The 26958-nt window shown below is 52.4% G+C and overlaps 4 protein-coding genes across 4 annotated transcripts; 1 reads left to right on the forward strand and 3 right to left on the reverse strand.

Moving 5' to 3' along the window:
* Nucleotides 1-1817: 1817 nt before the first annotated feature.
* Nucleotides 1818-2750, reverse strand: LOC102453517 (olfactory receptor 10D3-like). The gene has a single exon (XM_006126710.3). It carries the CDS (start codon nucleotides 2748-2750, stop codon nucleotides 1818-1820), a length of 933 nt encoding a protein of 310 aa, XP_006126772.2.
* A 4945-nt stretch (nucleotides 2751-7695) lies between these two features.
* On the reverse strand, nucleotides 7696-9746 carry LOC102453755 (putative olfactory receptor 10D4). Its single transcript, XM_075912252.1, has 2 exons — nucleotides 8934-9746; nucleotides 7696-8853 (listed from the first exon to the last, which is right to left on the reverse strand). The coding sequence occupies exons 1-2, from the start codon at nucleotides 8939-8941 to the stop codon at nucleotides 7908-7910; spliced, it is 954 nt and encodes a 317-aa protein (XP_075768367.1). The 5' UTR covers nucleotides 8942-9746; the 3' UTR covers nucleotides 7696-7907.
* A 786-nt stretch (nucleotides 9747-10532) lies between these two features.
* On the reverse strand, nucleotides 10533-26031 carry LOC142821197 (DLA class II histocompatibility antigen, DR-1 beta chain-like). The gene is made up of 6 exons (XM_075912036.1): nucleotides 25902-26031; nucleotides 22464-22730; nucleotides 21748-22008; nucleotides 21372-21659; nucleotides 18846-18950; nucleotides 10533-18545 (listed from the first exon to the last, which is right to left on the reverse strand). Exons 1-6 carry the CDS (start codon nucleotides 25969-25971, stop codon nucleotides 18508-18510), a joined length of 1029 nt encoding a protein of 342 aa, XP_075768151.1. The 5' UTR covers nucleotides 25972-26031; the 3' UTR covers nucleotides 10533-18507.
* LOC102453994 (putative olfactory receptor 10D4) lies at nucleotides 15204-16136 on the forward strand. Its single transcript, XM_075911879.1, has one exon. It carries the CDS (start codon nucleotides 15204-15206, stop codon nucleotides 16134-16136), a length of 933 nt encoding a protein of 310 aa, XP_075767994.1.
* Nucleotides 26032-26958: the final 927 nt, after the last annotated feature.

Here is a 26958-nt window from a genome sequence, read left to right on the forward strand (position 1 = left end):
TTGGGTGGACAGAACACGGCAGAGATGTGTGTGGGTGACACCTATAGGCTACATCGACACTGTGGCGTTGGCTGCAAGAGCCTATGCAAAGGAAGTGTGGATTAGCATATCTCCGTGCTTCATTTTCATAATTTATTCAAGCCGTTTTTGTGCAAGGGTTTTGGTGCAAAAACAACAGGGGTTTTGCACAAGAAAAGAGTCCATGTTTTTGCACAAAACCAGCTTAAATAAATTATGCAAATGAAGCGTGGGGATATGCTAATCCGTGGTTCATTTGCATAGGCTTTTGCAGCAAACACTGCAGTGTAGACGTAACCATAACGAAACACATGAAGAGTTCAAGGTGTGGGCATTGCGCTGGAGATTTTCAAAGTCCTCTGTGCTCTTCGGTGCCGACTGAATTCAATGCATCTCCCTTAAGCAATGCTCGCCCTTCAGCAAGTCGAAGACGTTTGGTGTAATCTCCATCCCTAGAGGTGTTTCAGTCCCGGCTTGACCAAGCCCTGGCTGGGATGGTCGAGTGGGGGTTGGTCCTGCTTTGGGCAGTGGGCTGGACTCGATGACTCCTGAGGTCTTGTTCAGACCTGGGATCCTAGGATTCTGATCTTGTGGGGACTGGGTTGGCAGAATCTCAGATTCTGGGATTCTAGGATTCTTGGATTCTACCAAAAGATGAGGGGATGGTTCACTAGCTAGGGGATAGGAACCAAAAACGTGGGGTTGTTTGGAACAGTGTCGGGGTACCTCTTAGACTCACGTTCTTTCCACTCTCCCCTTGTGCTCCTGTGCATACCGAGCAGCGCCTGCCTTGCTCACTGTGGACCCGCCTTGCCCCAAATACCTGGTGGGGGAACAACTGTCGCTCCCCTGTGTGGATCCCCAAATGGACAGATTCTACAGTGAAGGAAATGGGGAAACTTTTTCCAGGAATCCTGATACCAAAGGGGAGCCCAACTTTTCTTCCCTTTGCTTCACATGGTGGATACTGGCTCGTACACATGCAAATACTGGCAAAAACAATCGGGGCAAGAGAGCCTGTCAGTGGGAAGCTGACCCATCTCTGTTTCCATGCCAGGTGAGCACCTCATTCATGCTGAGCTGGATGGGTACGGAGAGCGGATCCTATTTCATGGAGGATCTCCATGGCTCACAATCCGGGTTCCTTCCAATTTGGAAAGAAAGCCAAGAATTTGGAAGGTCCCTCTTGAAGGGAAGGGGACTTGACTTACGAGGAGGGGCTGGAGTACCTGACCTACAAGGAGAGACTGAGGGATTCAAGCTTGTTTAGTCTGCAGAAGAGAAGAGCAAGGGGGGATTTGGTAGCAGCATTCAACTCCCTGAAGGGCGTTTCCTAAGACAATGGAGAGAGGCTGGTCTCAGTGGTGGCCGATGGTAGAACAAGGAGCAATGGTCCCACATTGCAGTGGGGGAGGTCTAGGTTGGATAGTAGGAAAAACGATTTCCCTAGGTGGGTTGGAAGCACTGGAATGGGTTCCCTAGGGAGGGGGTGGAATCTCCATCCCTAGAGGTGTTTAAGTCTCGGCTTGACACATCCCTGACTGGGATGACTGAGTTGGGGTTGGTCCTGCTTTGGGCAGGGGGCTGGACTCGATGTCTCTTTAGGTCTCTGCCTGCCCTGGGGTTCTAGGATTCTATGACAGCTGGGGATTTTTAGGAGCATTTCTAGAGCTCCAGATAGACCAGATAGGGAAGGCGAGAGACACAGAGATTCACAAAAGCCACAGAGGAGACATGCAGATGTATTTGTGGATGCGTTTTCATACAGCTCAACTTCCTGCCCCTGCACTAGCCGCACATCAACGTGCATGTGTCCGATCCCCTTTTAGTTTTCTCAGAGCAGATTTCACCTCCTTGTTGCGCAGTGCATAGATGGCCGGGTTCAGCATGGGTGTCACCACGTTGCTGAAGATCTGAACGGGCGGCCCCAGCACCTGGCTCAGGTGGGGCTGGGTGTAGATCAGGGCACAGGGTCCAAAGAAGAGCGTTACCACCGCCAGGTGGGAGGCGCAAGTGGAGGCTGCTTTGCGCCACGCATGGGCCGAGTTCATCTTGAGGACAGCGTAGATTATGCGGACATAGGACGCGAGGATGAGAAGGAAGCAGGTCAAGGGCACCAGACCAATATTGGTGAAGGCCACAGTCTCGAGGACGTGTGTGTCCGCACAGGCCAGCTTGACCACGGGGAAGATGTCACAGAGGAAATAGTCCACCACGTTGGACCTGCAGTAGGGCAGAGTTAAGGTCAGGCTGGTGAGGATGGTGGCGTGGAAGGAGCTGGCAATCCAGGAACCGGAAGCTAGGAGGGAGCACACCCTCCGGTTCATGATGAGCAGGTAGCGCAGCGGGTGGCAGATGGCCACGTATCGGTCGTAGGCCATGACGGTGAGGAGCAGGCACTCGGTGCTGGCCAGGAAGTGCCAGAAAAAGACCTGGGCCATGCACCCACCTAGGGAGATGACTCTGCTCTGATCCCAGAGGATGGCCAACAATTTCGGGGTGCTAACGGAAGAAAGGCCAATGTCCAGTACAGAGAGGTTGCAGAGGAAGAAGTACATGGGGGTGTGCAGACGAGGGTCGCCGAGAATGGCGGAGAAGATGACCCCGTTGCCCAGCAGGGTACATAGGTAGAAGGCTAAGAAGGTGAAGAAGAGGATGGTCTGGAGGCCATCGGTGTTGGGAATCCCTAGGAGGATGAAATGAGTCACCACCGTGCAGTTCCCCAGCCCCATTTGGGACTCATTCCTGGGTGGAGGGGAGAAATAAGACCAGTGAGTGTCTGAAACGTACATCCATCTTCCCATGGCAGCAATGCTCCCCTGTCCTTCCACTGCCTCTGCGACTCTACCTCTTTGGGCTTGGTGTGTATGTCTGGCAGTGTCATGCCATTTGGGGTGAACGCTGCCCCGGGATGGTGCTGATCTTGGAGGGAGAAAATATTGGCCTTGAGGAGCCTATGGTCCGGAGATGAAAAGTCAAAGGAAACGTCTATTCTATTCTATTCTATTCTATTCTATTCTATTCTATTCTATTCTATTCTATTCTATTCTATTGACCTATGCCAATTACTTCTTTTCTATCCTATCTAGGTCCTTTCTCCCAAATCTACCCAAGAACCTTTGAGCCTGCCATTTGTCCTAATATTTCACATTCATGGTTTGTTCTCTCTCACACGCCCTCTCTGCCAAGTGTTGCCCATGTGGGCAGGGCAGTGCTCAGTTTCTGCTGGGGGTTGTTCTGAATGCCTGTGCCACTCTGTGTTTGCTCTCAGGAAGAGGAGGAGGATGGAAGACGCAAACCCATGAATGTAATGGAACACAGACCCCACTCTGTTAGGGTGCATCTATACTATACCCTTAGCTTGAAATAATTGGCGTCACTGTATTCGATTCTTTTTCAGAAGAGGCTATTTCAAAAACTGGCACATCTACGCCGCATCAAATTTCGAAATAAAATGCCATTTTGAGACATCCCTTCTTCGTTGAGGAATGGGGTGTTACAGGGATGCCGAAACCTACGTCTGCTATATTTTGATATAGCGGATGCGTTCAAAAGATGCGGGGTAGCTAGTTCAGGATACCTCCGGCATCTCGAAATAGCATTGCAGTAGACACGTACCCTTAGTGACGGGAGCGATTGGGTGGGCGTTATGATGTCCGACACGGTAGGAAGAGTCACGAAGCGGAAGGGAAATAGGCACAGCTGGAAGAGCTGGAAGTTGGGGGGCTGGAGGGTTTGTCAGATTTCATGCCAGGGAGGGGTTATGGTGAGATCTGCAGCCAGTGAGGAAGGGTTTGCCGTTCACCAGGGAGTTTCCCTAAGCAGGCGATGAAGAGCCAAGGGGAGACACTGGAATGTCGGGGCTATGAGGAGAGGGAGGTGAATGAGGTAGAGACGGGCAGGCGGGTGCCTCACAGGGGAGGACGGAGGGACTGATTTTGCTCCAGGGACGATATTTTGCCTCAGCGCATGATGGACTGTGACCGGTTCAGAGACAGGCAGAAACGGAGGGAGAGAGAGAGAGAAGATCTTTCCCAAAGCAGGAACCTTACATTGGCTGCATCGGGAGCGGTCCTTCCAGTTGATGGCAATTCTTCCTTCCTATCTCTCGGCGATGGCTCTAGCATCTTCCGTCTGTCTCATCCCAATGGCCCCTCGGCCGGGACAGAGGCACAGCCTGGGTGTTTGCAAGGAGCCCTAATGCCCGCTGACATGAACAAGGGCTGCCGGAAGCACATCGCCCCATGCTGCTACCCGCCCCACGGCTTCCTCACCACTTGCAGCCTCCCTGCAGCTCTCCTTGGTCTTTATAGCCCATCCAGCCCTGTGGGACCAAGGCCTTGAGTCTCCTCCTGGCTCCCGGTCTGAGACCGCAGCAGAGTCGCTGATTAATGGAGATGGGGCAATATTTCAGATCATGGCCATAGGCCCCTGGGACCTGGCCTTCAGGCAGCATAAATAATTGTAGCGCCGTGGGGCAGAAAGGGCCCGATCCCCCGCTGCACCAGCATCCGGATTCTGCTCTTGCTCCTCCTGCCCTGATTCCAGTGCAGGGCTGGCCTTCCCACGGGGCGAACGGAGACGGCCGCCTCAGGTGCCAGACTGTGTAGAGGAGTTGAACAGGAAGAAGGCAGAATTGAGACCTTTCAAAGTCACCTGGTAAGCTATTGCTGGTACCCACCCGGAAAACGTCTCCCAGGGCCTGTCTACACTCAGAAGTTATTTCAAAAGTACTAAAATCAATTGGCTGTCTCCGTGACGACATCCTTTGCGGCCACTGTGATGAAGGAGGGTTAACTGTGCAGCCGACTCACTAGCCTGGTTGCCCATCATGTTTGTGCCTTTTACCTGCCATGACAGGAAATGAACTGGCTACGTCACCCCCCCTCCCCTCACCCAACGAGCTCCCTGTGTTGTTACTACGGGATGCCTGTGGAACCCAAGGAGGGATTTCTCACGTTACTCCACACGTAAGCCCTGTGGGCTGCCCGGAAGGCCATCGGCCATATTAGAGAGGCGATCACTGCCCATAGGATATGGTGGCCACCGATGGGGAAGGGCTCCTGAAAAGTCCTTGTGCCAACAGGAGTCTGTTTGTGGTTGCTGCAGCGGATCATGTGTCGGGGGAAATTCACAAGTAGTGTGACGGGGGACTACAAGTGACTGTGGTACCCGCTGCTGTTCCGCTTATCTCCCGCTGAATACACTGACTGTGTGGAACATCTTGTGTGTGTAGGCCCCATTGCTATAGCATCCTCTGACTTTGCCTGGGAGGGCCCTTGGTGCTGCCATCCAGCCCTAGAAACTACAAGTCCCATGAGCCCTTGCGAAAAAGGAGGGAAACCGTTGCTCTCTCCCAGGCAGTGCAGGGAGAGAGCTGGTGGCCCCAGTTTGGAGAGAGGAGCCGGATGGCTCGGGCGGGTTCTGGATCCTGCTGCGGCTGGGATCTCGCCGGCTGCTGCAAGGCCTGGAGGAGATTGGTTCTGGCAGGGAGAGGCCTGGCGGAGAAGGGGTGCGGGGAAGGTGCTGGGAGTCACTAGGGCTGTTGGCAAAGTGCTGCCCGGAATGCAGCCCACGAGCCAGGCTGACTCTGGGTCTGGAGAGTGGCTGAGGGAGCTGCCCAGGGCACCAGAGCTGCTGGAGAGCCTTTTCGCTACTCGAAAGGATCTGAAGTTACCTCTGCATCAGCTGAATTCTTTGTCACAAACCCCAGAGTTGGAACTTCCTGGGACTGCTGTGATCGGTGTCATCACTGATTTTATCATGGGGATTATGGTAGGACCTACAGTCCAGCACTGGCACGTGGGACCCTTTGGGCCACACCAAGCACAGACCGAGAGAGATTCTCCCCGCTTGAATGAGACACACATGCAATGGCCGAGCGTGATCAAGGATTGAATAATCCCTGTTTAACAGGTGGGATAACAAAGGGAGAAATCTGTTACTCGTGGGCAAATAGGGACACTTCTAAAGAGTCTGTACTGGAATCCAGGTGCCCTCTCTGCTAGGCATTGTCTTATTTACAGATAATTCCCATGGGCTCCTTAAATGGAAGTGTGTTGAGGAAGGGTGACCAGATGTCCCAATTTTATGAGGGCAGTCCTAGAATCCATAGCTCTTTTATTTTATAACCACCAAGTGCTCCGTGCAGGGAGATAGAATCACAAAACTCCAGAACGGGAAGGGACCTTGAGAGGTCATCGAGTCCAGTCCCCTACCCTCACGGCAGGACCAAGCACCATCTAGACCATCCCTGATAGACGTCTATCCAACCTGCTCTTAAATATCTCCAGTGATGGAAATTCCACAACCTTCCTAGTCAACTTATCCCAGTGTTTCACCACCCTGACAGTTAGGAAGTTTTTCCTGAGGTCCAACCTCAACCTCCCTTGCTGCAATTTAAGCCCATTGCTGCTTGTCCTGTCCTTAGAGACCAAGGAGAAGAATTTTTCTCCCTCCTCCTTGTGACACCCTTTAGATACCTGAAAACCACTATCATGTCCCCTCTCAGTCTTCTCCTCTCCAAACTAAACAAGCCCAATTCCTTCAGCCTTCCCTCCATCCTAGCTCATGTTCTCCAGCCCTTTCATCATTCTTGTTGCTCTTCTCTGGCCCTGCTCCAATTTCTCCACATCTTTCTTGAAATGTGATGCCCAGAACTGGACACAATCCTCCAACTGAGGCCTACTCAGGGCAGATGAATGATTTTTCGTGTCTTGCTCACAACACCCCTGTGAATGCTGATAGATCCCGGCTGCAGGGGTGTGTTCCCACTGCCCGCTGGAATGAGAGCAAGTCAAACTCTTTGGTGGTGGGACGGTGTTTCCACCCAGAGCTACAAACCATGAAGAGCCTTCCTGGCAAAGGTTAGGACTGAGCATGTGTGATGTGTCGGAGGCACAGCCGGCTGGTGGAAAGGAACGATGAACAGCCAGCTGGCTGGCCGGTGGAGGGTGTGGTGAGCAGTGGCCAATGAGTGGCCAATGCAGCAAGTGAGTAGGTGGGGGGTGAAGTTTGCAGAAGCCCCTCTGAAGCTCGGCTCTGCCCTGGCCAAGGACAGCGACTGTGAGAGGGATGCACCTACAGGTCACCACCCAGAGGGAAAAGGAGGCTTCCCAGCTGACTTGGGTGGGCCTTTTGCTCACAGATCAGGTTGAGGAACCCTGTTTGCCATGTTTCCTTGGGTCGACACTGACTTACCACCCTCTCCTTATCCAGATGTCTCTACACTCCCACTCTGGGGAAGCACTAACTTGGTAGGCAACCCAGGTCTGCTGTGAAATTGGCCCAGGTCACGAGGTGGCATCGCCAGCTGGTTCTGTGTTCTACCCATGGAAAGGAACCTCTGGATATTCAACCTCGCCCCTAGCTCTTATATTGTCGGAACAAATATTAACGTTTCCTTATTTACTTTCTCCACACCGCTCATGATTTTACAGACCTCTATCCTATCCCCCCTTCGGCTCCTTCTGTGTAAGCTGAAAAGTCCAAGTCTTTTTAATCTCTCTTCATAGGGGACCCAGTCAGTTTTGATGCCCTTTTCTGAACCTTTTCCAATGCCAAGAGATCTTTTTTGAGATGAGGCGACCGCATCTGGATGGAGTATTCCAGACGTGGGCGTCCCATAGATTGATAGAGAGGCGATAAGATGTTCTCCATCTTATTCACTATACCTTTATTAATGATTCCTAACATGCAGTTTGTTTTTTTGACTGCCGCTGCACAGTGAATGGATGTTTCCAGCGAAATATCCATAATGACTCCAAGATCTCTCTCTTGAGCAGTTGTAGCTAAGTTAGTTCCCATCACATCGTATGTAGAGTTGGGATTATGTTTTCCAATGTGCATCACTTTACATTTATCAACATTCAATTTCATTAAATTAAACATCAACGTGCCGGCATGAGATCCCCCCACAGTTTTCTCAGCGCGACTTTCACCTCCTTGTTCCTCAGTGAGTAGATGACCGGGTTCAGCATGGGCGTCACCACGATGCCGAAGATGTGTATGGAGGTCACCAGCGCTTTGCTCTGTTGGCGCTGGGCGTACATCACGGCGCATTGCCCGAAGAAGAGCGTCACCACCGCCAGGTGGGAAGCACAAGTGGAGGCCGCTTTGCGCCACGCGTGGGCCGAGTTCATCTTGACGATGGCATAGAAGATGTGGACGTAGGAGGCGAGGATGAGGGGGAAGCAGATCAAGTGCACCAGACCAACGTTGGTGAAGGCCATGGTCTCAAGGACATGAGTGTCCGCGCAGGCCAGCTTGACCACGGGGAAGATGTCACAGAGGAAATAGTCCACCACATTGGACTCGCAGTAGGGAAGCGTGAAGGTCAGGCTGGTGAGGATAGAGGCATGGAAGGAGCTGGCGATCCAAGAACCGGTGGCTAAGAGGGTGCATACCTGCCTTTTCATGATGAGCAGGTAGTTCAGCGGGTGGCAGATGGCCACGTACAGGTCGTAGGCCATGACAGCGTAAAACAGACACTCGGTGCTGCCCAGAAAGTGGCCAAAGAAGACCTGGGCCATGCACCCAGCTAGGGAGATGACTCTGCTCCATCCCCAGAGGATGGTCAGCAATTTCGGGACACTGACCGAAGAGAGGCCAATGTCCAGCACAGCGAGGTTGGAGAGGAAGAAGTACATGGGGGTGTGCAGGCGGCAGTCACCAAGGACGGCAGAGAAGATGAGCAGGTTCCCCAGCAGGGTGCAGAGGTAGAAGGCTAAGAAGGTGAAGAAGAGGATGGTCTGGAGACCCTCTGTGTTGGGGATCCCTAGGAGGATGAAATGAGTCACCGTCGTGCGGTTGCCGAGGTCCATTTTGGACTCGTTCCTGGGTGGAGGAGAGAAATAAGGACAGAGAATCATTGAAATAATTTAGAAAACCTTTTGTCCTATAACGGTAAATCTCACCCTTCCATCCACTGCCCTCGCGAATCTTTCCTTGGACGTGGTGCATAGTTCTCTCATGGTCATGCCTTTTGGGGTGAAGGCATCACAGGGCTACATCTGAGCATGGGACAAGGAAAGGTCTGCTTTGTAGTGTCCATAATACAAATGGAGAAACGGGATGTCTTGTCTAGTCTAGTCTAGTCTAGTCTAGTCTAGTCCTCCAACCTATGCCAATTGCTTCTTTTCTATCCTACGTAGGCCCCAGTTCTAACCTTCAAGCCTGACATTCATGGCTAATACAATAATTACTCATTTAACACGTGCCCACTTAACACGTTTTTGCAATAGCTTGATTTTGGGGGTGGGGGACATTTTTCGAATAATACGACCATCCCCGAAATAACACGAAATAATCAAGTGACGGACTACTTCATGCGGCAGTATGGGTTGGCAAAAACAGTGGTAAATATGCACGAGCGGATGAATATACATGGTCACAGTGCTCCTCCGCTCACTCACATATTTATCTTTGTGTTTTAACAAAGCTTGGCAACTTGTCTTGCTAGATATCTGATGTTGACATTGATGTCCCAGCACCAACAAAAAATTGACGTTGCCACCATCACCTGACATGCGACCCCCGTCTTTTCCATTATTTTTAATGGGAAATTTGACCCCGCAAAGCACGTTTCCGCTTAGCATGAACATTTTCAGACATTCACTATAGTGTTCAATGAGGAATTACTGTATTTCTTCTTCCTAGGTCATTTTCGGGTATCTACAAGGGTGTTACAAGGAGGAAGGAGCAAAATTGTTCTCTGGCCTCTATGGATGGGACAAGAAGCAACGGGTTTAATCTGCAGCAAGGGAGGTTGAGGTTGGACCTTAGGAAAAGCTTCCTATTTTTCAGGGGGGTTCGAGAGAGGAAGCGTTTGACTTTAGCTGGGGAGTTTCTCTAAACAGGAGACAAAGGGCCAAGGGGAGGCACTGGTAGGTCGGGGCTATGGGAAGAGGGAGGTGAATGAGGCAGAGACGGGCAGGCGGGTGCCGCACAGGGGAGGACGGAGGGACCGATTTCACTCCAGGGCGATATTTTTCCCCGATGCGAGGTGGACAGTGACCGGTTCAGAGACAGGCAGGGAGAGAGAGAGAAGAACTTGCCCAACGCAGGAGCCTTCCATTGGCTGCATCCAGAATGGTCCTTCCAGCTAGCGGCAATTTGCTCTTCCTGTCCCCGAGCGATGGTTCTAGCATCTTCAGTCTGTCTCATCCCAACGGCCCCTTGGCTGGGACTTGGGCACAGCCTGGGTGCTTGCAAGGAGCCCTAATACCCTCTGACGTGAACAAGGGCTGCTGGAATCACATCGCCCCATGGTGCTACCCGCCCCATGACTTTCTCAGCACTTCCAGCCTCCCTGCGGCTCTCCTTGGTCTTTATAGCCCATCCAGCCCCATGGGACCAGGGCCTTGGGTCTCCTCCTGGCTCCCGGTCTGAGACCTCAGCAAAGTCGCCAATTAATTGAGGCTGGGCAGCATTTCAGATCACGGTCGTAGGCCCCTGGGACCCGGCCCCTAGGCGCCATAAATAGCCGTAGCACCATGGGACGGAAATTGAGACCTTTCCAAGTTTTGGCCCAAGCAAGGAGGAATGGGGGCGTCATTTGAGCTCCCCGCCTCAGGTGCCCAAATGTTAGGGGCCAGCCCCACTTCAGGGGAACCCCATCGGGTTCCCTTCGGCTGTGTCCCTTCCCTGCCACATGCCTGGTGTCACTCAGGAGAAACTGCACTGGGATAGGAGAGGCGTGTCGATTCTGCCAGCTGAGAATCGAACCCAGCCATTCCCAGGTGGATGGGATGTTCTTGCTCGCTTAGGCCCTCCTGCCATGCAACACAAACCAGGGAATTGTCCCAGGGCCGGATGCTGCTCAGACACAATGTGGAACGGACCCCACCTTTCAGTGTTCACCAACACAGTAAGGAGGCTCTTGTGCAAAGGGAAACTGAGGCACAGAGACTTTCCGGGTAAAGGAGCCAGGCTCCCCCATCTCACTGGGCACCTCCTTCCTACTAGCTTGGTGAAACTCTCCATCTTGATTGAGCTGCCTACGGGCGCAATAGTTGTCTGTTTGAGAGACTGGAATCGGGTCCAGATTTTTGAGGTTCCAGGCTGCGTGTTAGCCGTAACACCCTCGTCTTCTCCTGGGGCTGAACACAGCTCTGTGTCTTTCTCATTTGCACAGTCAGCGTTCAGGAGAAGGGGCCTTTAGGAACAGAAGAACACAAGAACGGTCAGGCTGGGTCAGAATAAAAGTCCATGTAGCCCAGTGTCCTGTCTGCCAACAGTGGCCAGCGCCAGGTGCCCCAGAGGGAGGGAACACAAGGAATCATCAGGCGATCCCTCTCCTCTCACCCCTATCCAGACAAACAGACACGAGGAACACCATCCCAACCCACCCTGGCTAATAAGTATTGATGGACCTCACCTCCATGAACCTATCTAGTTCTTTCTGGAAGCCTGTTTAAGTCCTGGTCTTCTCAACATCCTCCAGCAAGGAGTTCCACAGGTTGACTGTGCACTGCATGAAGAAAAACGGCCTGTGGTTTGTTTACAACCTGAGACCTATGAATTTCACTTGGCGACCCCTAGTTCTTTAGAGCATGGTGGCTGATTGAATCAAACCAAAACTGGCTTGTCACTGGGCAAGAATAGCTACCTGCCTCATTCCTACATGCTCTGGGGGTTGGTGGTGGTTAGCTACAGTGGTGGGAAACTCTTTCATGGGCAGAGACAGCACCTGGTTAGGGAGACAAGGGATGCTATGGGGTTGACACAAGAACGGCCAGATCGGGGCAGACCAAAGGTCCATTCAGCCCAGTGTCCTGTCAGCCAACAATGACCAATGCCAGGTGCCCCAGAGGGAAGGAATCGCAACAGATAATCCTCACCTGATCCCTCCCCGTCACCCACCTCCAGACAAACAGAGGCTGTGAACACCAATCCTACCCAGCCTGGCTAATAGCCATTAACCTCCATGAATCTATCTAGCTCTTTTTTGAACCCTGTTAAAATCCTGACCTTCACCACATCCTCTGGCGAGGAGTTCCACAGGTTGACGGTGCAGGTTGACAGATGTCTGGCTGTGGGCTCTACTGACAGACAGCCCATCCAGCCGGCGCTGACCTGCACAAGAAATTCACACACTCGGTTCTCAGAGAAGACCCCCGGTTTGGTGTGTTGCCAGCAACTCATGGCTCCCATTCCCCGCTCTATGTTTAAAGAACACTCACATGTGAAGGTCCGTGACAATGGACCAGCTCGGTGAACAGTGGAAATTTCCATTCTCACCCTGGCCAAACACACGGCCTCTGAGATACGTCTTTATGCAGAGAGATGAACAAGTGACGTATTAGGGTGTCGCTCATTCTTGTATGCGGGTGTGCCCCGTTATTTTGCCCATGTGAACAGCTGCAAAGAGTTGGCTACTTTAGCTCAGGCTTCAGACCTCACCGCAGGCCTCTGCTACACTGCCTCAAGTCTCAGGCTGTCTTCCCACCCCTAGGAATGATTTCCCCCATCTATCGACTCCAGCTCCCGCACCGGCAGTTTTAACAAGGCCCTTTGTGATTCCTCTAATCGTTTTCGTTCCCTGCCCATCCTCTGGAGGGCAGCTAATTTGGGAGCCAGAATGCCGAGGCAGATGCAAATGTGATACGTCACCCACAGGGTGTGTAATTACCCGTGGGGTTAATTAAAACGTTGATACTAACAACGAGTTCCCAGGGTGGGACCAGAGTTGGAAGTTATTCTTGGTTGGTGTCAGCTGGGCTCCACAAACACCAGACCCGGGAGGGCACTCAACTCTTGTTATTGGCATGATCACGGCTTTCACCCTCGGGATTAGGGTAGGGCCTATAGTAAGGTACCGAGACGGGGGCCCCCGTGGGCCGCCCCCATTACAGACACATGGAGACTCCGGAAGGGGATACCCAGGGCGTAGCTCAGTGTGAAAGGGGTTGATAACAAGGGGAAACTGAGGGAAAGAAGAGTTCAGCGAGTTCCTGATGGGCGAATACGGACTCTTGGGCAGAGCCTGTCCTGGAAATCCCAAAAATGTTAGGCAGGGGAGCGGGAGCAGGAGCAAAATTGGGACCCTAGTGGAGTAGCGGATGGGGCCCTTTCTGCCCCATGGCATGATGGGTATTTATGCCACCTGAGGGGCCGGCTTCCAGAGCCAAAAAGTTGCCAAACCTCAATTAATTGACGACTCTGCTGAGGCTTCAGACCAGGAGCCAGGAGGAGACACAAAGCCCTGGTCCCATGGGGCCGGATGGGCTATAAAAACCAAGGAGAGCTGCAGGGAGGCTGGAAGTGGTGAGGTTGCCGTGGGGCGGTGTGCTCTGGGATGTCCGCACTCACTTTGGAGGGGATTAAGGCTCCCGTCCGGACACCGAGCACCCAGGCTGTGTCCCCGTCCTGGCAGAGGGGCTGTTGAGATGAGACAGACAGAAGATGCTAGAGCCATCACCGGGGGACAGGAAGGGTGAATTGCCATCAGCTGGAAGGACCACTCCCGATGCAGCCAGTGTAAGGCTCCTGCTTTGGGAAAGATCTCTCTCTCTCTCTCTGCCTGTCTGTGAACCGGTCACTGTCCGCCTCATGCCAGGGCGAAATATCGTCCCTGGAGCGAAATTGGTCCCTCTGTCCTCCCCTATGTGGCACCCGCCTGCCCGTCTCTGCCTCATTCACCTCCCTCTCCCCATAGCCCTGACCTACCAGTGTCTCCCCTTGGCCCTTTGTCCCCTGCTTAGGGAAACTCTCCAGCAAAATGCAAACCTTTCCTCATTGGCCTGCAAATCTCATCTTATCCCCACACCCTCCAGCATGAAGGCAGCTTCCCGCTGATAGCAGAGTGAGGACAAGTTGTGGCCAGAGGTGCTGACAGAATTTGTGTAGTGGTGTCTAGAGAACCAATGAACCGAACTGGGTATGGTGGAGACCATGTCAAGCCAGGGAGGCATACACCCCCACGTCCTCGGTTCCAGCTCCTTGGATGGACCTAACCTCCATGAATCGATGTGGCTCTTTTTTGAACCCTGATAAAGTCCAAGCCTTCACCACACCCTCTGGCAAGGAGTTCCACAAGTTGACTGTGCAGCTTTACAGATGTCCAGCTGTGGGTTCTACTGATAGACAGCCCTTCCAGCTGGCTCTGACCAAGATGCCCAAGAATTTGTGTAGCGGGGTCTAGACACCCCACAATTCTCCCTCCTGCCTGCTTGGACCCCACAATGCCCACCCAACTGTCCCCATCATTAAAAAAGCCAGGACAATTCTTCACTCTAAGGTACTTTGGTTAGAATTTGGAGAAGGGCGTAGACAGAATAGAATTGGGGGAAGAGCCTAGACCAAGGGTGGGCAATAATTTTTGACCGGGGCCCACTTCAGACATTTTTAAGTGGCCCTAGGCCATCTCTAATTGGCCTGGGGTTGGGGGGAGTGTGCGAAGTTTCCTCCCATCCTGCCAGGAGCACACGGCTCTTCGAAACGACATGGGAGCATTTGCAGGGCGGGAGGAGACTTTGTACGCTTCCTGCCACCACGGACGCTGACTGGCTTGGGGGTGGAAGGAGCAGTAGGGCCTCTACGGTCCGGATCAACTCACTTCGAGGGCTGGATCTGATCCACGGAACCCCTCTTGGCCACGCCTGGCCTAGACAGAATGGCAATAGGTCAGGAGAGAAGAAAAACCTAGATAAAACTGGACTGAACTGGACTAGACTAGACGTTCCCGTTGTCATTTCATCAATGGACCGTAGGGTCTTCAAAGGTGATATTTTCTCCCTACAGGATCAGCACCAGCCCAGGGTAGAACCTCACCCCAAATGGCATGAATGAGAAATATTAGGACAAATGGAAGGCTCAAAGATACTTGGGTAGATTTGGGAGTAAGGACCTAGATAGGATAGAAAAGAAGTAATTGGCATAGGTCAATAGAATAGAATAGAATAGAATAGAATAGAATAGAATAGAATAGACGTTTCCTTTGACTTTTCATCTCCGGACCATAGGCTCCTCCAGGCCAATATTTCCTCCCTCCAAGATCAGCACCATCCCGGGGCAGCGTTCACCCCAAATGGCATGACAATGCCAGACATACACACCAAGCCCAAAGAGGTAGAGTCGCGGAGGCGGTGGAAGGACAGGGGAGCATTGCGGCCACGGGAGGGTGGATGTTCATTTCAGTCACTCACTGGTCTTATCTCTCTCCTCCACCCAGGAATGAGACCCAAATGGGGCTGGGGAACGGCACGACAGTGACTCATTTCATCCTCCTAGGGATCCCCAACACAGAGGGTCTCCAGACCATCCTCTTCTTCACCTTCTTAGCCTTCTACCTCTGCACCCTGCTGGGCAACGTGGTCATCTTCTCCGCCATCCTCGGCGACCCCCACCTGCACACACCCATGTACTTCTTCCTCTCTAACCTTTCTGTGCTGGACATTGGCCTCTCTTCCGTCAGTGTCCCAAAATTGCTGGCCATCCTCTGGGGACGGAGTAGAGTCATCTCCCTAGGTGGGTGCATGGCCCAAGTCTTCTTTGGCCACTTTCTGGGCAGCACCGAGTGTCTGCTCTACACCGTCATGGCCTACGACCGGTACGTGGCCATCTGCCACCCGCTGCGCTACCTGCTCATCATGAACCAGCGGGTGTGCGCCCTCCTAGCCACCAGTTCCTGGATTGCCAGCTCCTTCCACGCCACCGTCCTTGCCGGCCTGACCTTCACGCTGCCCTACTGCAGGTCCAACGTGATAGACTATTTCCTCTGTGACATCTTCCCCGTGGTCAAGCTGGCCTGTGCGGACACACGTGTCCTCGAAACCGTGGCCTTCACCAACATCGGTCTGGTGCCCTTGACCTGCTTCCTCCTCATCCTCGCATCCTACGTCCGCATCGTCTACGCCGTCCTCAAGATGAACTCGGCCCACGCGTGGAGCAAAGCGGCCTCCACTTGTGCCTCCCACCTGGCGGTGGTAACGCTCTTCTTTGGACCCTGCGCTCTGATCTACACCCAGCCCCACCTGAGCCAGGTGCTGGGGCCGCCCGTTCAGATCTTCGGCAACGTGGTGACGCCCATGCTGAACCCGGCCATCTATGCACTGCGCAACAAGGACGTGAAATCTGCTCTGAGAAAACTGAGAGGCAGTCAGACGTCTGGAAATTGATGTGCAGCCACTGCAGAGGTAGCAATTGGGGTGGCATGGAAATGCATCCACAAATACACCGACGTGGCTTTTGTGAGTTTCTGGGTCTCTCTCCTTCCCCATCGATCCATCAGGAGTTCTCAAAATGCTGTTAAAATCCCCACCCGTCTTTGGAATGCTGCTAGGGAGACAATTTCAAAGCTGCGTAGGAGTGTGGAGATGCTGGTTTGATGTTGTTGTTTTGGGAGTGATCAAATTTCACAATCAACTTCTAGTGTCGATGCCCGTAGGTTTTATTACCTGCTCCCTATTGAACCTGGGGGGAGACTCAAAATGAGCCCGAGGTGGCTCCGTTCATGTGGATACGCAACCTCGACTTAGAGCCCCAGGGCGCACTGGAGAGTAACTACTTCAAATGATGCCCGGGAGTCGTTATTTTGAAATAGCAGCACCGGCTGTTTGGAAAGAACTATGTTGAAATGAGCGTTGTTCCCTGAGGAAAGTAAAAGTAGAGATTTTGAAATAACCAGCCCGTTGTTTCAAAATAACGGGGTTGGACATATGGGGGGGGAGGTATTTTGAAAAACTCCCTAGTGTAGACCAGGATTAAGCAAGCTCTTTGGGGAGCTACGTAGATATATAATGTTGCCATTTTTTGGTAATTGTACAAGAGAAAGTTAATTTCCTGATTGGAAAGGTAAAAAGCACAAAGCGGGCCATAGCCCTGAGATGGCCAACTGAGGCTAAGGAAGTTGGCTGCTGTAGCCAGACATGAACCTCCCCCCTTAACATCCATCTTTGCTTGCTTGAAAGCATGCAAGGCACACAGAGCAATAAAACAGCATGGTCTTTGAAAGCCTTGAACAGGAGGCTCAGATATGCTAGCTCATCCAGTGACCCTGGACAACTGTAAGCAGAGATAAGAGGCTGGTCGAACTAATCGCTGACCAAGAGGCTCCCGAGGAGTGCCCTTGACTGAAACCCATATTGATACGAACACACACTTGTCCGGGGGGGAAGAATCTCCCACCCAGCAAAGAATGTCCGGTACTCCTAATTTAGCTATCTCTCTCTCTTACAAGTGTAAATTATTTGAAACTCCCTTGTAAGAACTGGCACCACAAAACGGACCAGTACAATTTGGCATCTTAGATAAGAAAGAGGATACGGGCCCCTAGGGGTATAAAGATGGGTCCAGCAGCACATTTTCTTTGAGTGTCAATCAATCTACCATCTATCTGCTGGTTGGGTTTGGTGTTTGACATCCCGAGGTTCCAAGGGGACGCCCACCTCGTATTCATCTTTCCGAGGAGTTGAGGGACCGGCCCTGGCCTGACTCGCTGGAGTCGAGAGGCACAGAAGGGGGTAAAAATTGTACCTGTATATGTCCTTCGTCGTAGTGCATGCATAGAATTAGAGCTCTTTAAAGATTAAGCTGTCACTTGGTACCATTATTTTCTATCTTCCTTTTCCTTTGTAACCATTTTAAGATCTATATTTGCTAGCAGTTAAGAAGTAGCGTAATAGCCATTGTGACCATATGATTTATAAGCCTTTTTAATAAACCTGTAACTGGTTAAACTTTAACCTGACTCCTTCAGTTGCTCTAACAGAACCAAGCACAATTTAAAAGAACTTCAGCTGGTCATAAGGGACAGGTATAGGGGGAGCTTGAGCGTTGGATCGTGTCGCTTCCAGAGGATAGATCCGTTGGGGCATCTCTCAGCCTCCCTAGCTGCCCACTGCGAAGGGATCCTGTATCCTAGCGGTTGGAAGAGATGTAATAAGCTCTTCCTATAAACTCTGGGGTGTCTGTCAGCCTGTTGGCTGCCCTCCGTGACGGGACCCTGGTCCTAGCGGTAAAGACACAGACGTTAAACATTCGGGGCACCCTTCAGCCTCCTAGGCTGCAGGCTGCGACGGGACCTTGTGTCTTAGCAGTTAAGACTGTTGTAACAAAGTCTCTGAGAACAGGGTAGTTTTGCTAACGACGATTGGATCCCCAGAATTTACGGGAGGTGCTGATTAAATCATAGCAGGGCTACCAGCGTCCACCTCACCTCATACGCCCTGGTTTTCTGTGCAGGTCACGTCAGAAAAAAACAATGTGGATGCAAACCAGCAAAATCTGGCCTCCCTGCAGGTGGCAACAGTAAACACGGGACCACAGGATTCCCACCACTGCCATAGGCTACCTGTGCTTGCGCAGACTTGAGCCATGCAGAGAAAATCATAGAGAGCACCCAAGAAAATCAAGGCAGTAATGTGGACCCAAGCCGGTGGCATGGCAGAGCCTGTTCGTGTTGGGTCACCCGGTGTCATCTGAGCAAGATGTTGTTGAGGAACCGCCTAATGACTTTGCTGTGGACGAAGCAGAGTCAAGGGTCCCTGGCTATGTCCGTGCCGGGCGATACAGCCGCTTCCAGGCCCCTGCAGGAGAAGGCAAAGCAGAAATTGACCCGTCTGGAGACTCTGACCCCTGGGGCTCCCTCCTATGCCTGAAGCCAGTGAGTGCTGGGGGTGGGGACTGGGATTCGGAGCTGCGGACAAATTCCCACCACACTGCTCTCCAGCCAGGGCTCAGCCCCTGGGATCCCAGGCTAAGCAGGGCCAGGCTGGCGGGTACTTGGCTAAGAGAGGGGGGCTCAGCAGGGGGCGCTCTCCCCTGCCTCTTACTGCTGACTCAGGGTGGTCTCTAGGGGGCGCTGTGCTTCTGGGAGCATCACTCACCTGGCCTCTTCCACAGGAACAATCCAAGGGTGCCGATTGACAGGGCAGCGAGGACACAGCCAATCACGATCCACAGGACACCAGGCAGGCCCGGGGACTGGGAATCTGGAAATGTCCCAAAACAGACTGAGTCAAGGGTCCTCCGTATTCCCTGTGCCTCGCCCCTCCCACAGGGCCTTTCCCACCCCCACGTTCCCTTCCTGGGAATCCTGAACCAGCATCTCCTTCCTCCCGCCGGCCTGCTCCTCCCAGACCCTGCCTGGTACCCACTTCCAGCATGACTGTGGGCTACTCTCTGAGAACGCTTTTTCCAGCTAATTATGCACCCACCTTACAGTAGCCCCATCTGGGTTGCATTTCCCTAGTCTATTGATAGGATCATACCTAAACTTTACTAAAGCCTAGGTATCCCACGCCCACCTCTTCTCCCTTCTCCACAAGACTTGATAGCCTATCAAAGAAAGTGATCAGATTGGTTTTTCATGATTTGGTCTTTACAAATCCATCCTGGCCATTCCCTATCACCTTATCATCTTCCAGATGTTTGCAGATGAATTCCTTAATTACTTGCTCCATTATCTTCCCTGCCACAGAAGTTAAACTGACTGATCTGTAGTTTCCTGGGTTGTTCTTATTTCCTTTTTTATAGCTGGGCCCTAAATTTGCTCTTTTCTATTCTTCTGGAATCTCTTCCAACTTCCATGACTTTTCACACATCATGGCTAATGGCTCAGTTACCTCCTCTATCAGCTCCTTGAGTATTTTAGGATAAGCTTGCATTATTTGCTTATATACATCCTTTGTAATTTGACCAAGTTTCCACTTTTTTTACAGCTCCTTTTTTGATTTGTAGATCATGCAAGATCCCCTGGTTGATCCAAGGCAGTCTGTTGCCAGACTTTCTATCATTCCTACACAGTGGAATAGTTTGCTTTTGGGCCCTTAATAATGTGTCTTTGAAACATTGCCAACTCTTTTCAATTTTTTTCCTTTGAGTGATGCTTCCCATGGGACCTCACTTACTAACTAGCTGGGTTTATTAAAATCTTCCTTCCCTAAATCCAGAGTCTCTATTTTGCTTGTCTCCCTTCTACCGTTCCTTGCAATCACGAACACTATGATTTCATGACCAGTTTTACGCAAGTGGCCTTCCACTTTCAACCAGTTCCTCCCTGTTTGTTAAAATCAAATCTAGAACAGTTTCCCCTCCATATAGTTTTCTCCGCCTTCTGCAATAAAAAAAATTGTCTTCAATGCAGTCCAAGAACTTGTTGGATAGTCTGTGCCCTGCTGTGTTAGGGTATGTCTACACTACATGGCTCCATTGACAGAGCCATGTAAATTACCTTTGTAGACATAGGAAAATGAAGCGGTGATTTAAATAATCACCACTTCATTTAAATTAAAATGGCTGCCACGCTGAGCTGATCAGCTGTTTGTTGGCTCAGCGCTGTAGTCTGGACGCTCCGCGGTTGACATCAAAGGCATTTGTCGACCTCCCCGTTATGCCTCGTGGGATGAGGTTTACTGGGGAGGTCAAGAAATGCCTTTGATGTCAACCGCGGAGCGTCCAGACTACAGCGCTGTGCCAACAAACAGCTGATCGGCACAGCGCGGCACCCATTTTAATTTAAATGAAGTGGTGATTATTTATCGCCGCTTCATTTTCCTATGTCTACAAAGGTAATCTACATGGCTCCGTCAACGGCGCCATGTAGTGTAGACATACCCTTAGTTTCCCAACTGATGTCTGGATAGTTGAAGTCCCCCATCACCACCAAAACCTGCACTTTGGATTATTTTGAGATTTTTTTAAAAAAAATTCTCATCCACCTCTTCCACCTGGGTGGTTTGTAGTAGACCCCTAGAATGACATCACCCTTGTTTATTACCCTTTTAACCTCACCCAGAGACTCTCGACACGTCTGTCTCCTAGGTCCATCTCCACCTCAGTCCAAGTAGAAACATTTGTAATATACAAGGCAACACCTCCTCCCTGTTTTCCCTGCCTGTCCTTCCTGAGCAAGCTGGACCCTTCTCTACCAATATTCCAGTCCTGTGTTTTATCCCACCAGGTCTCTGTGATACCAGCCATGGCGCAGTTGGGTTCATTTATTAGCTCTTCAAGTTCTTCCTGCCCATTCCCCACACTCCTAGCATTCGTACACAGGCCTCTAAGATACTGATTGGATTTTGTCCCCAAGTTCTGCCTCGTTCCCCTTTATCTCTGCATTTATGGCCCACGTTGTCTCCCGTGTGTCTTGCTTTCTCTGCCCCTGCCTTCTCCTGTGTGAGCCCCCAGTATCACCCTCTGCTTCCTGTCCCCTCTGATCATCCCAAAATGTCTCCCAGTCTGCTGTAGGCCTCTCTCTGTGCACCCAACCCCAGGTGCCCCCAAAATGCCCTCTCTGCTTTTCTCACTTCCCATTTCCCCCATCCCTATGCGTCCATCTCTGATATGACCTTTTCCTCAGTAGCCAGTGCCCCCTTCCCAGGCTCCGCCCATGTCCTGCCCCCAGTACTCACCCCAGGTCACTCTCAGGGGGGTGTTCCCCAGGCTGCTGTGTCTCACCACACATACGTGCTCTGTGGGGTTGCCCCCCTCCTCATCCAACTCGATGGACACCTGGATCTGGAAGGTGAGGTCCCCATTGGGCAGGATTCCGCTGGTCAGCTGCTCCCCCTGGGCCACCTGGCCCCCCCGCTCCCAGGTCACCTCGATGGGGCGGGGGTAGAAGCCTGTCACGTGGCAGACGAGGTGGTGCGGTCGAGCCTGGGTCCCTGGGACGAGGGTCAGATGCGCTGTGGGCTGGGCTGGGGGGAGAGGAAGAGTCATTGGTCAGAGGAAATGGGAGAGCAGAGGCTGGGGGTTGGGATTGAGAGGGAGTGGCAGGGCACTCACCTGTCTTCCCAGTGATGAACAGCCCACTCTCCTCAATAATGAACATGCATCGCTGTGGGGTGATTTCTGCAAAAGTCTCCCTGGCCCGGTTCCAGCGCTCTGCCAGGGACCAGGCTGCCGGGTGCACCGAGAACCAGAGATTCTGGTCCGACTGGTGCTGCAGCACGTCCTCCCCGTTGAGGGAATATTTGGTGATGGCTCGGATGTCGCCGGTGGCATCGTCCAGCTCACAGGTCTGCAGGATCTGCATGTAGTAAGGCTCTGGGGACGGAGGGGACGGCTGGATTACTCAGTTTGTACTAGCCGGATGTGGGGGAGGGGAAAGTTCTCCCATGCATGGGACCCAGGAGTCCTATAGTCCTCTGCCCCCACATAAACACACACGTCCCTCACAGGGTTGGCAATAAAGTCTTGCAGGTTGGCTCACAGAGATCCCCTTGGGACTGTCACTTGATGGGATGAAATACCCACCTACCATCTCCTTGGGGCACCCCACCAATCATCCGGTGTCCTCCACACATGGCCCAGAGTTCAGGTCACACTAAGCACTAGTCACAGAGGCAGAGCCTCCGAGTCCCAGATCTTAGCCCCTTCCCCCACGCTAAGACGTAGGTACTAGGGAAGTCCCTTCCCCCTCATGTCCTAGCTCCTACCTCGCTCCTTTGAGCTGCCAACCCACCCCCTTTCTGAGCCATGTCTGGGTCTCAGAGACTCACCGGCCCGTGGGGCACTGGCGTTCACCTCCCGCACCAGGGCCTGGTACGTGGTCTCCACCCAGGAGTCCCAGGACAGGCACTCAGCCCTAATCGGTCTCCAAAAGTCCTGTCTGTCCTGGTTGTAGCCATTGCGAGGAACTACTCTGCCGCTGTCGCTGTCATAGACGGAGAGCAGCAGGTCGTCCACCTTCAGCACATTCAGCCGCTTGGGCAGACCAGGGGCTGCCTGTGGGGTGATGAGCTGGAGAAAGGAGAGACGGTGCAGCCCTGCAGGAAGGAGAGAGATTGGGATGGGAGAGGCACTCTGAGATTGGGACAGCATCCTGAGGGGCCTCTCCGTCCCCCAGCCCTGGCAGAAAGGGGCTGGGATGGGGCAGACATTCAGCAGCACAGGGACCACTTACCCGCCAAAGTGATGCAGCAGAAATTCAGGATCCAGACATACATGGAGACAGGCTTGGCCCAAGAGGCCATGCCCCTCGTGGGGTCGAGAAAGCAGCTTTATGGGGTGAGGCCGAGGTCTGCACCCAGAGAGCTGGAGATAAAACGGCCGTCCCTCCCTGAACTGAGCTCTCTGCTGCTTTGACAGAAAACACAGGAGGGGAAACCCACACCCACAAGCTGAGCCAAGATCCAGAACAGAAATCAGCCGTCCCTCCCTCGCCTTGCTCAGTGTCTCACAGGAAGCCTGGCTACCAACGAACACAAATAACACTTTCCCCTCCCCTCAACTAAACGAACAATCTCACAGTCCACCAGCTGCCTACCCTTCCAAGCTGCCACCCCAAGTTTGAACCCCCCTGTCTTGGTGTGCACAACTTTCATGCTCTGGGTACTTTCAGTGAGCAAACAGGAGGGTTTTTTTTCTGCTTTTGCTCTTTCAGGACACGAGCTACCGGATTGTCTCATATCTTTCAACCATATAACAGAAGCAATTTCAGTTTCATTTTAGCTATGAAGGAAGCGACCTGTAAGTGTGATGGCCGTGTTAATCTCTGAAAGGTTGAACAGTCCCTTTTTTTTGGCAGAACTGGATCAAGTTCCGAAGTGTGAATCCCAATTTTGGGACAAGGAATTTGTCGCCCTGAAACTATTCCCAAGTTCACCCTCCCGCTCTTTCCTCTCAATGCTCAAACTGAGCGAGTTGTCAGAGTTGGGTCATTGTGGTTTTTATGCAGAAAAGTCTGATCCCCAGTGGAACGGAACATAAAAATGAGGAGTTGTGTTGGGCTAAGAGGGCCCATGCATGTTCGCTAATTGTGGGTTTCATTGGATGAAATGAGTGGAAGTTCATAAGGCATGATGATGACCCATAACGATGTAGGCAGCTTCTGAACAGACTCTGAGAGCTAGTTGAGGAGGAGAAAAGATTCCAGGACCATGTTGTATTTACACAGGCACCCCTGCTTTGCCTCGGTGTCCAACAGACAGAGCTGTGTGGCCCAGCAATCAAATTTGGCTGGTGCTGGGTCTGTGTCTACCCGACCGTCTGAGGCCTTGCCATGCTGAGGTCCAAGGGTGGGAGCCAAATCAATGGGCTTGGGTTCTGAGCTGTGTGATGTGATGGTTTGGGTCAATGCAGCATCCCTTGCTTTCAGGACCACATGGCATATTGTCCATAGTTAATCCCATCGCCCTCTAGCAGAGGACAGTATGACCTAGTGGCCAGAGTCAAGCCAGTGGCCCCTGAATTCAGGGCAGAGTGGCCTAGCTGCTGGAGTCAATGGGGCAGCCCTCAGCTACAGGGCAGAGGGGCATCGTCTCCAGTTCTCAAGGGGCTGCCACTAGGGAGTGGGGGGGCTCTAGATAGAGAGGGGCCAACTCCCCCAGGCCCTGAGCATGGCCCCTATGAGTGCTCCAGTGGTCTTCCTCTGGGCCAGCTGGGAATCCCAGTGAACTTGACCTCAAAAGGGTGGGAGATGCCAATTGCTCACTCTCCCTGGGTCACGTCCTACCACGCTGCCTGAAGACTCCATCCAAGCGGCATCAAGGTCTCTGGGCCCCTCCTCATGCCTAATTCCCTGGAGTTCTGCTGGCCACGGATCTCAGGACCAGACCTCGGGACCTCCAGCTCCCACGAGCAAGGGTTGCGGTCCTCCCTCTCCGGTGGTCAGCCTAGATGGAGCTCGGTTACTCCCTTTTATACCCGCACATCCCCTGGAGCATGCTCAGTGCAGTCCGAGGGGCGGGTCTTCCTCCACCAGTGTGTGGGGTGAAACCCTTCTGGGCCAGGGGGAGGTGAGCTCACGGAGATGCCCCTCTGAAGTCTGGATCCTCATTGACCAAAGAGAAACTGGCCTCACTAACTTGTCCTGAGAGTCCCTCAAGCACTTCAAGCTAAAACACACCCTTTTGGGTTGGATATACGACAGAGTGAGTCACGGCAGAGACAGATTATAGGTGAGCACGAGAAGCCGGCATAGAGACCAAAGTTAGTTCCCTGCGAAAGAAAAATAAACCCACAATCTAATTGGAATGTAAAGAAACGAAGCCGGTGTTGGGTTGTGTGACATCTCATGCTGAGAGACGGTTCTCCCAGTTCTCCCAGTTCTCCCAGATGACTAGGATGTCGGTCCAAACTTGCAAGGGTAGGAAAATAGCTAACAGTGGGTAAGACACCAGCCAGAAGGGGGCGCTCTGGTGCTGAAAAGACGGTTAACAACGTGTCGAGCAGGGGGCACCCGTAGGATGAGTCGCACTGTGTTACACTGAGGTATAATGGGTTGGGAGTTGACTTGCCATTAGTACCTGTCTGCTGATGGATGTTGACTCCTTTGGAGCAACAGAAAGTCTTGTACATTTGGAGAGATCCCAGACCGCACGATTCAGTAACACAGGAGAGAACAATTTATACATCTATGTTCCACAGGTCTGGGCATTTAAACGATACCTCACAAGGCAACTCAAGCTGCCGTGTTCACACAAACAAAAAACTCTTCCGAACCAGACTGCAAGGGGACACGGCTGAGCTGGAATTCATAGGCGAATTTGACACCCACAAAAGACATGGAATGGCTCTCACACGGCAATCGGTAATTTCCCCTTCCAGTGCTCTCACCGTCTCCTCACGGCTGGAGATGACCCCCGACCACTCTGGGTTAATTAACTCCCACCTCTGTACCCTTCCTTTTTTCTCCTTTCTGTTCAAGCATCTAAAGAAGTGAGTTGTGGTACAGGGTGAGCTCAGAGGAGAGCCCAGGTAGGGGGCCCGTCCGGGATGCTGACATGGGCCCTGCCACTCACCTTCCCACTCTCTGAGGCTTGTCAACCCCCTGTCTCGCTGGGCCAGCTCCCCTGGCCAAGGCCCTGAGCTGAGATTCCTGCCCCCACCATGAAGCAGTGCAAACACTGAACCACTTCAGGTCTCAAGAGAGTGCAGTTCTGGGCCCAGCTCTCCTGGATGGGGGATGGAACTTGATGAGGACGGGGGTCACTTACCAGCCCAGACGTCAGAGCAGAGAGACAGGAGGCAGAAGGAGACCCAGGTGGGTTTGACCCAAGAAGCCATCGCCCTGCGGGGAATGAGAAAACAGGGGGAATTCGGGAGCCAAGCCTGAGAGGACTGAAGTTCTCACGGCTGTCTCTCCCTGTACTGAGCTCTGTGCTGCTGTGACAGGAAGAGTGAGACGGGGAAACCCAAACACACAAGCTGAGCACATGACAAAAACAGCACTTGGACGTCCCTCCCCCTCCTCGCTTGCTGCCTCAGGAGGAGGAGCCTGGCTCCCCACTCCCCCAATTAACTCTTTCAAAGTACAGTTGCTGCATTAGCTGTTGTGTGTTTATTTCTTGGGGAGGTCTCTGTGAGGGAGGCAGGAAAGCCCCTGACCGTGCCAACCCGCAGCTGTGAGCCTCAGCTGGGCCTCGCCAGGGACACGGGGCTTTGTGGTCAGCTCTGGGTGGTGGAAAACCACTGCCTCCGTAAACGCTCCACAGGTCACTGGAGCTTTTCCAGCAGCTCAGGGCGTCTGTCCCAGCAGCTCGCAGGCTGGTCTGACAAGGGACAGCTCTTAGTTCAATGGGAAATGGCCTCTCCCACCCTCAACAAGGAAGTTTTTTTCTGTCTTTGCTCAAACTGCACACACAGCCCAGGCTGTGATAAGAGCTACTATATTGTTAACTATTGCTCAACCGTGTCACAGCACCGGCCTCCGGTTTTGTTTTAGCCATAAGGAAGTGAGCTGTAGGTGTACCGGGCTGGTTAATATCTGTAAGGTGTAACAGTCTTCTTTTTTCAGCAGTGGATCAAGTCCCGATATGTGAATCTCAATTTTAGGACAAGGAATTTGCTGCCCTGAAACTACACCCAAGTCCACCCTCCTGCTCTTTCCTTTCACTACTCAAACTGCAGGAGGAGTCGGGGTTTGGGCTTTGTGGTTTTATGCGCAAAAGTCCGATCCCCAGCGGAACGGGCTATAAACGAGCAGTGTGGTGTTCCCCGATGGAGAGTTTCATTGGAGTTCATAAGGGGTGTGTCTAGACTACAGGGTTTTGT

This window comes from Pelodiscus sinensis, chromosome 30 (genome assembly GCF_049634645.1).
Source record: "Pelodiscus sinensis isolate JC-2024 chromosome 30, ASM4963464v1, whole genome shotgun sequence".
In the NCBI taxonomy this organism is placed as follows: Eukaryota; Metazoa; Chordata; order Testudines; family Trionychidae; genus Pelodiscus; species Pelodiscus sinensis.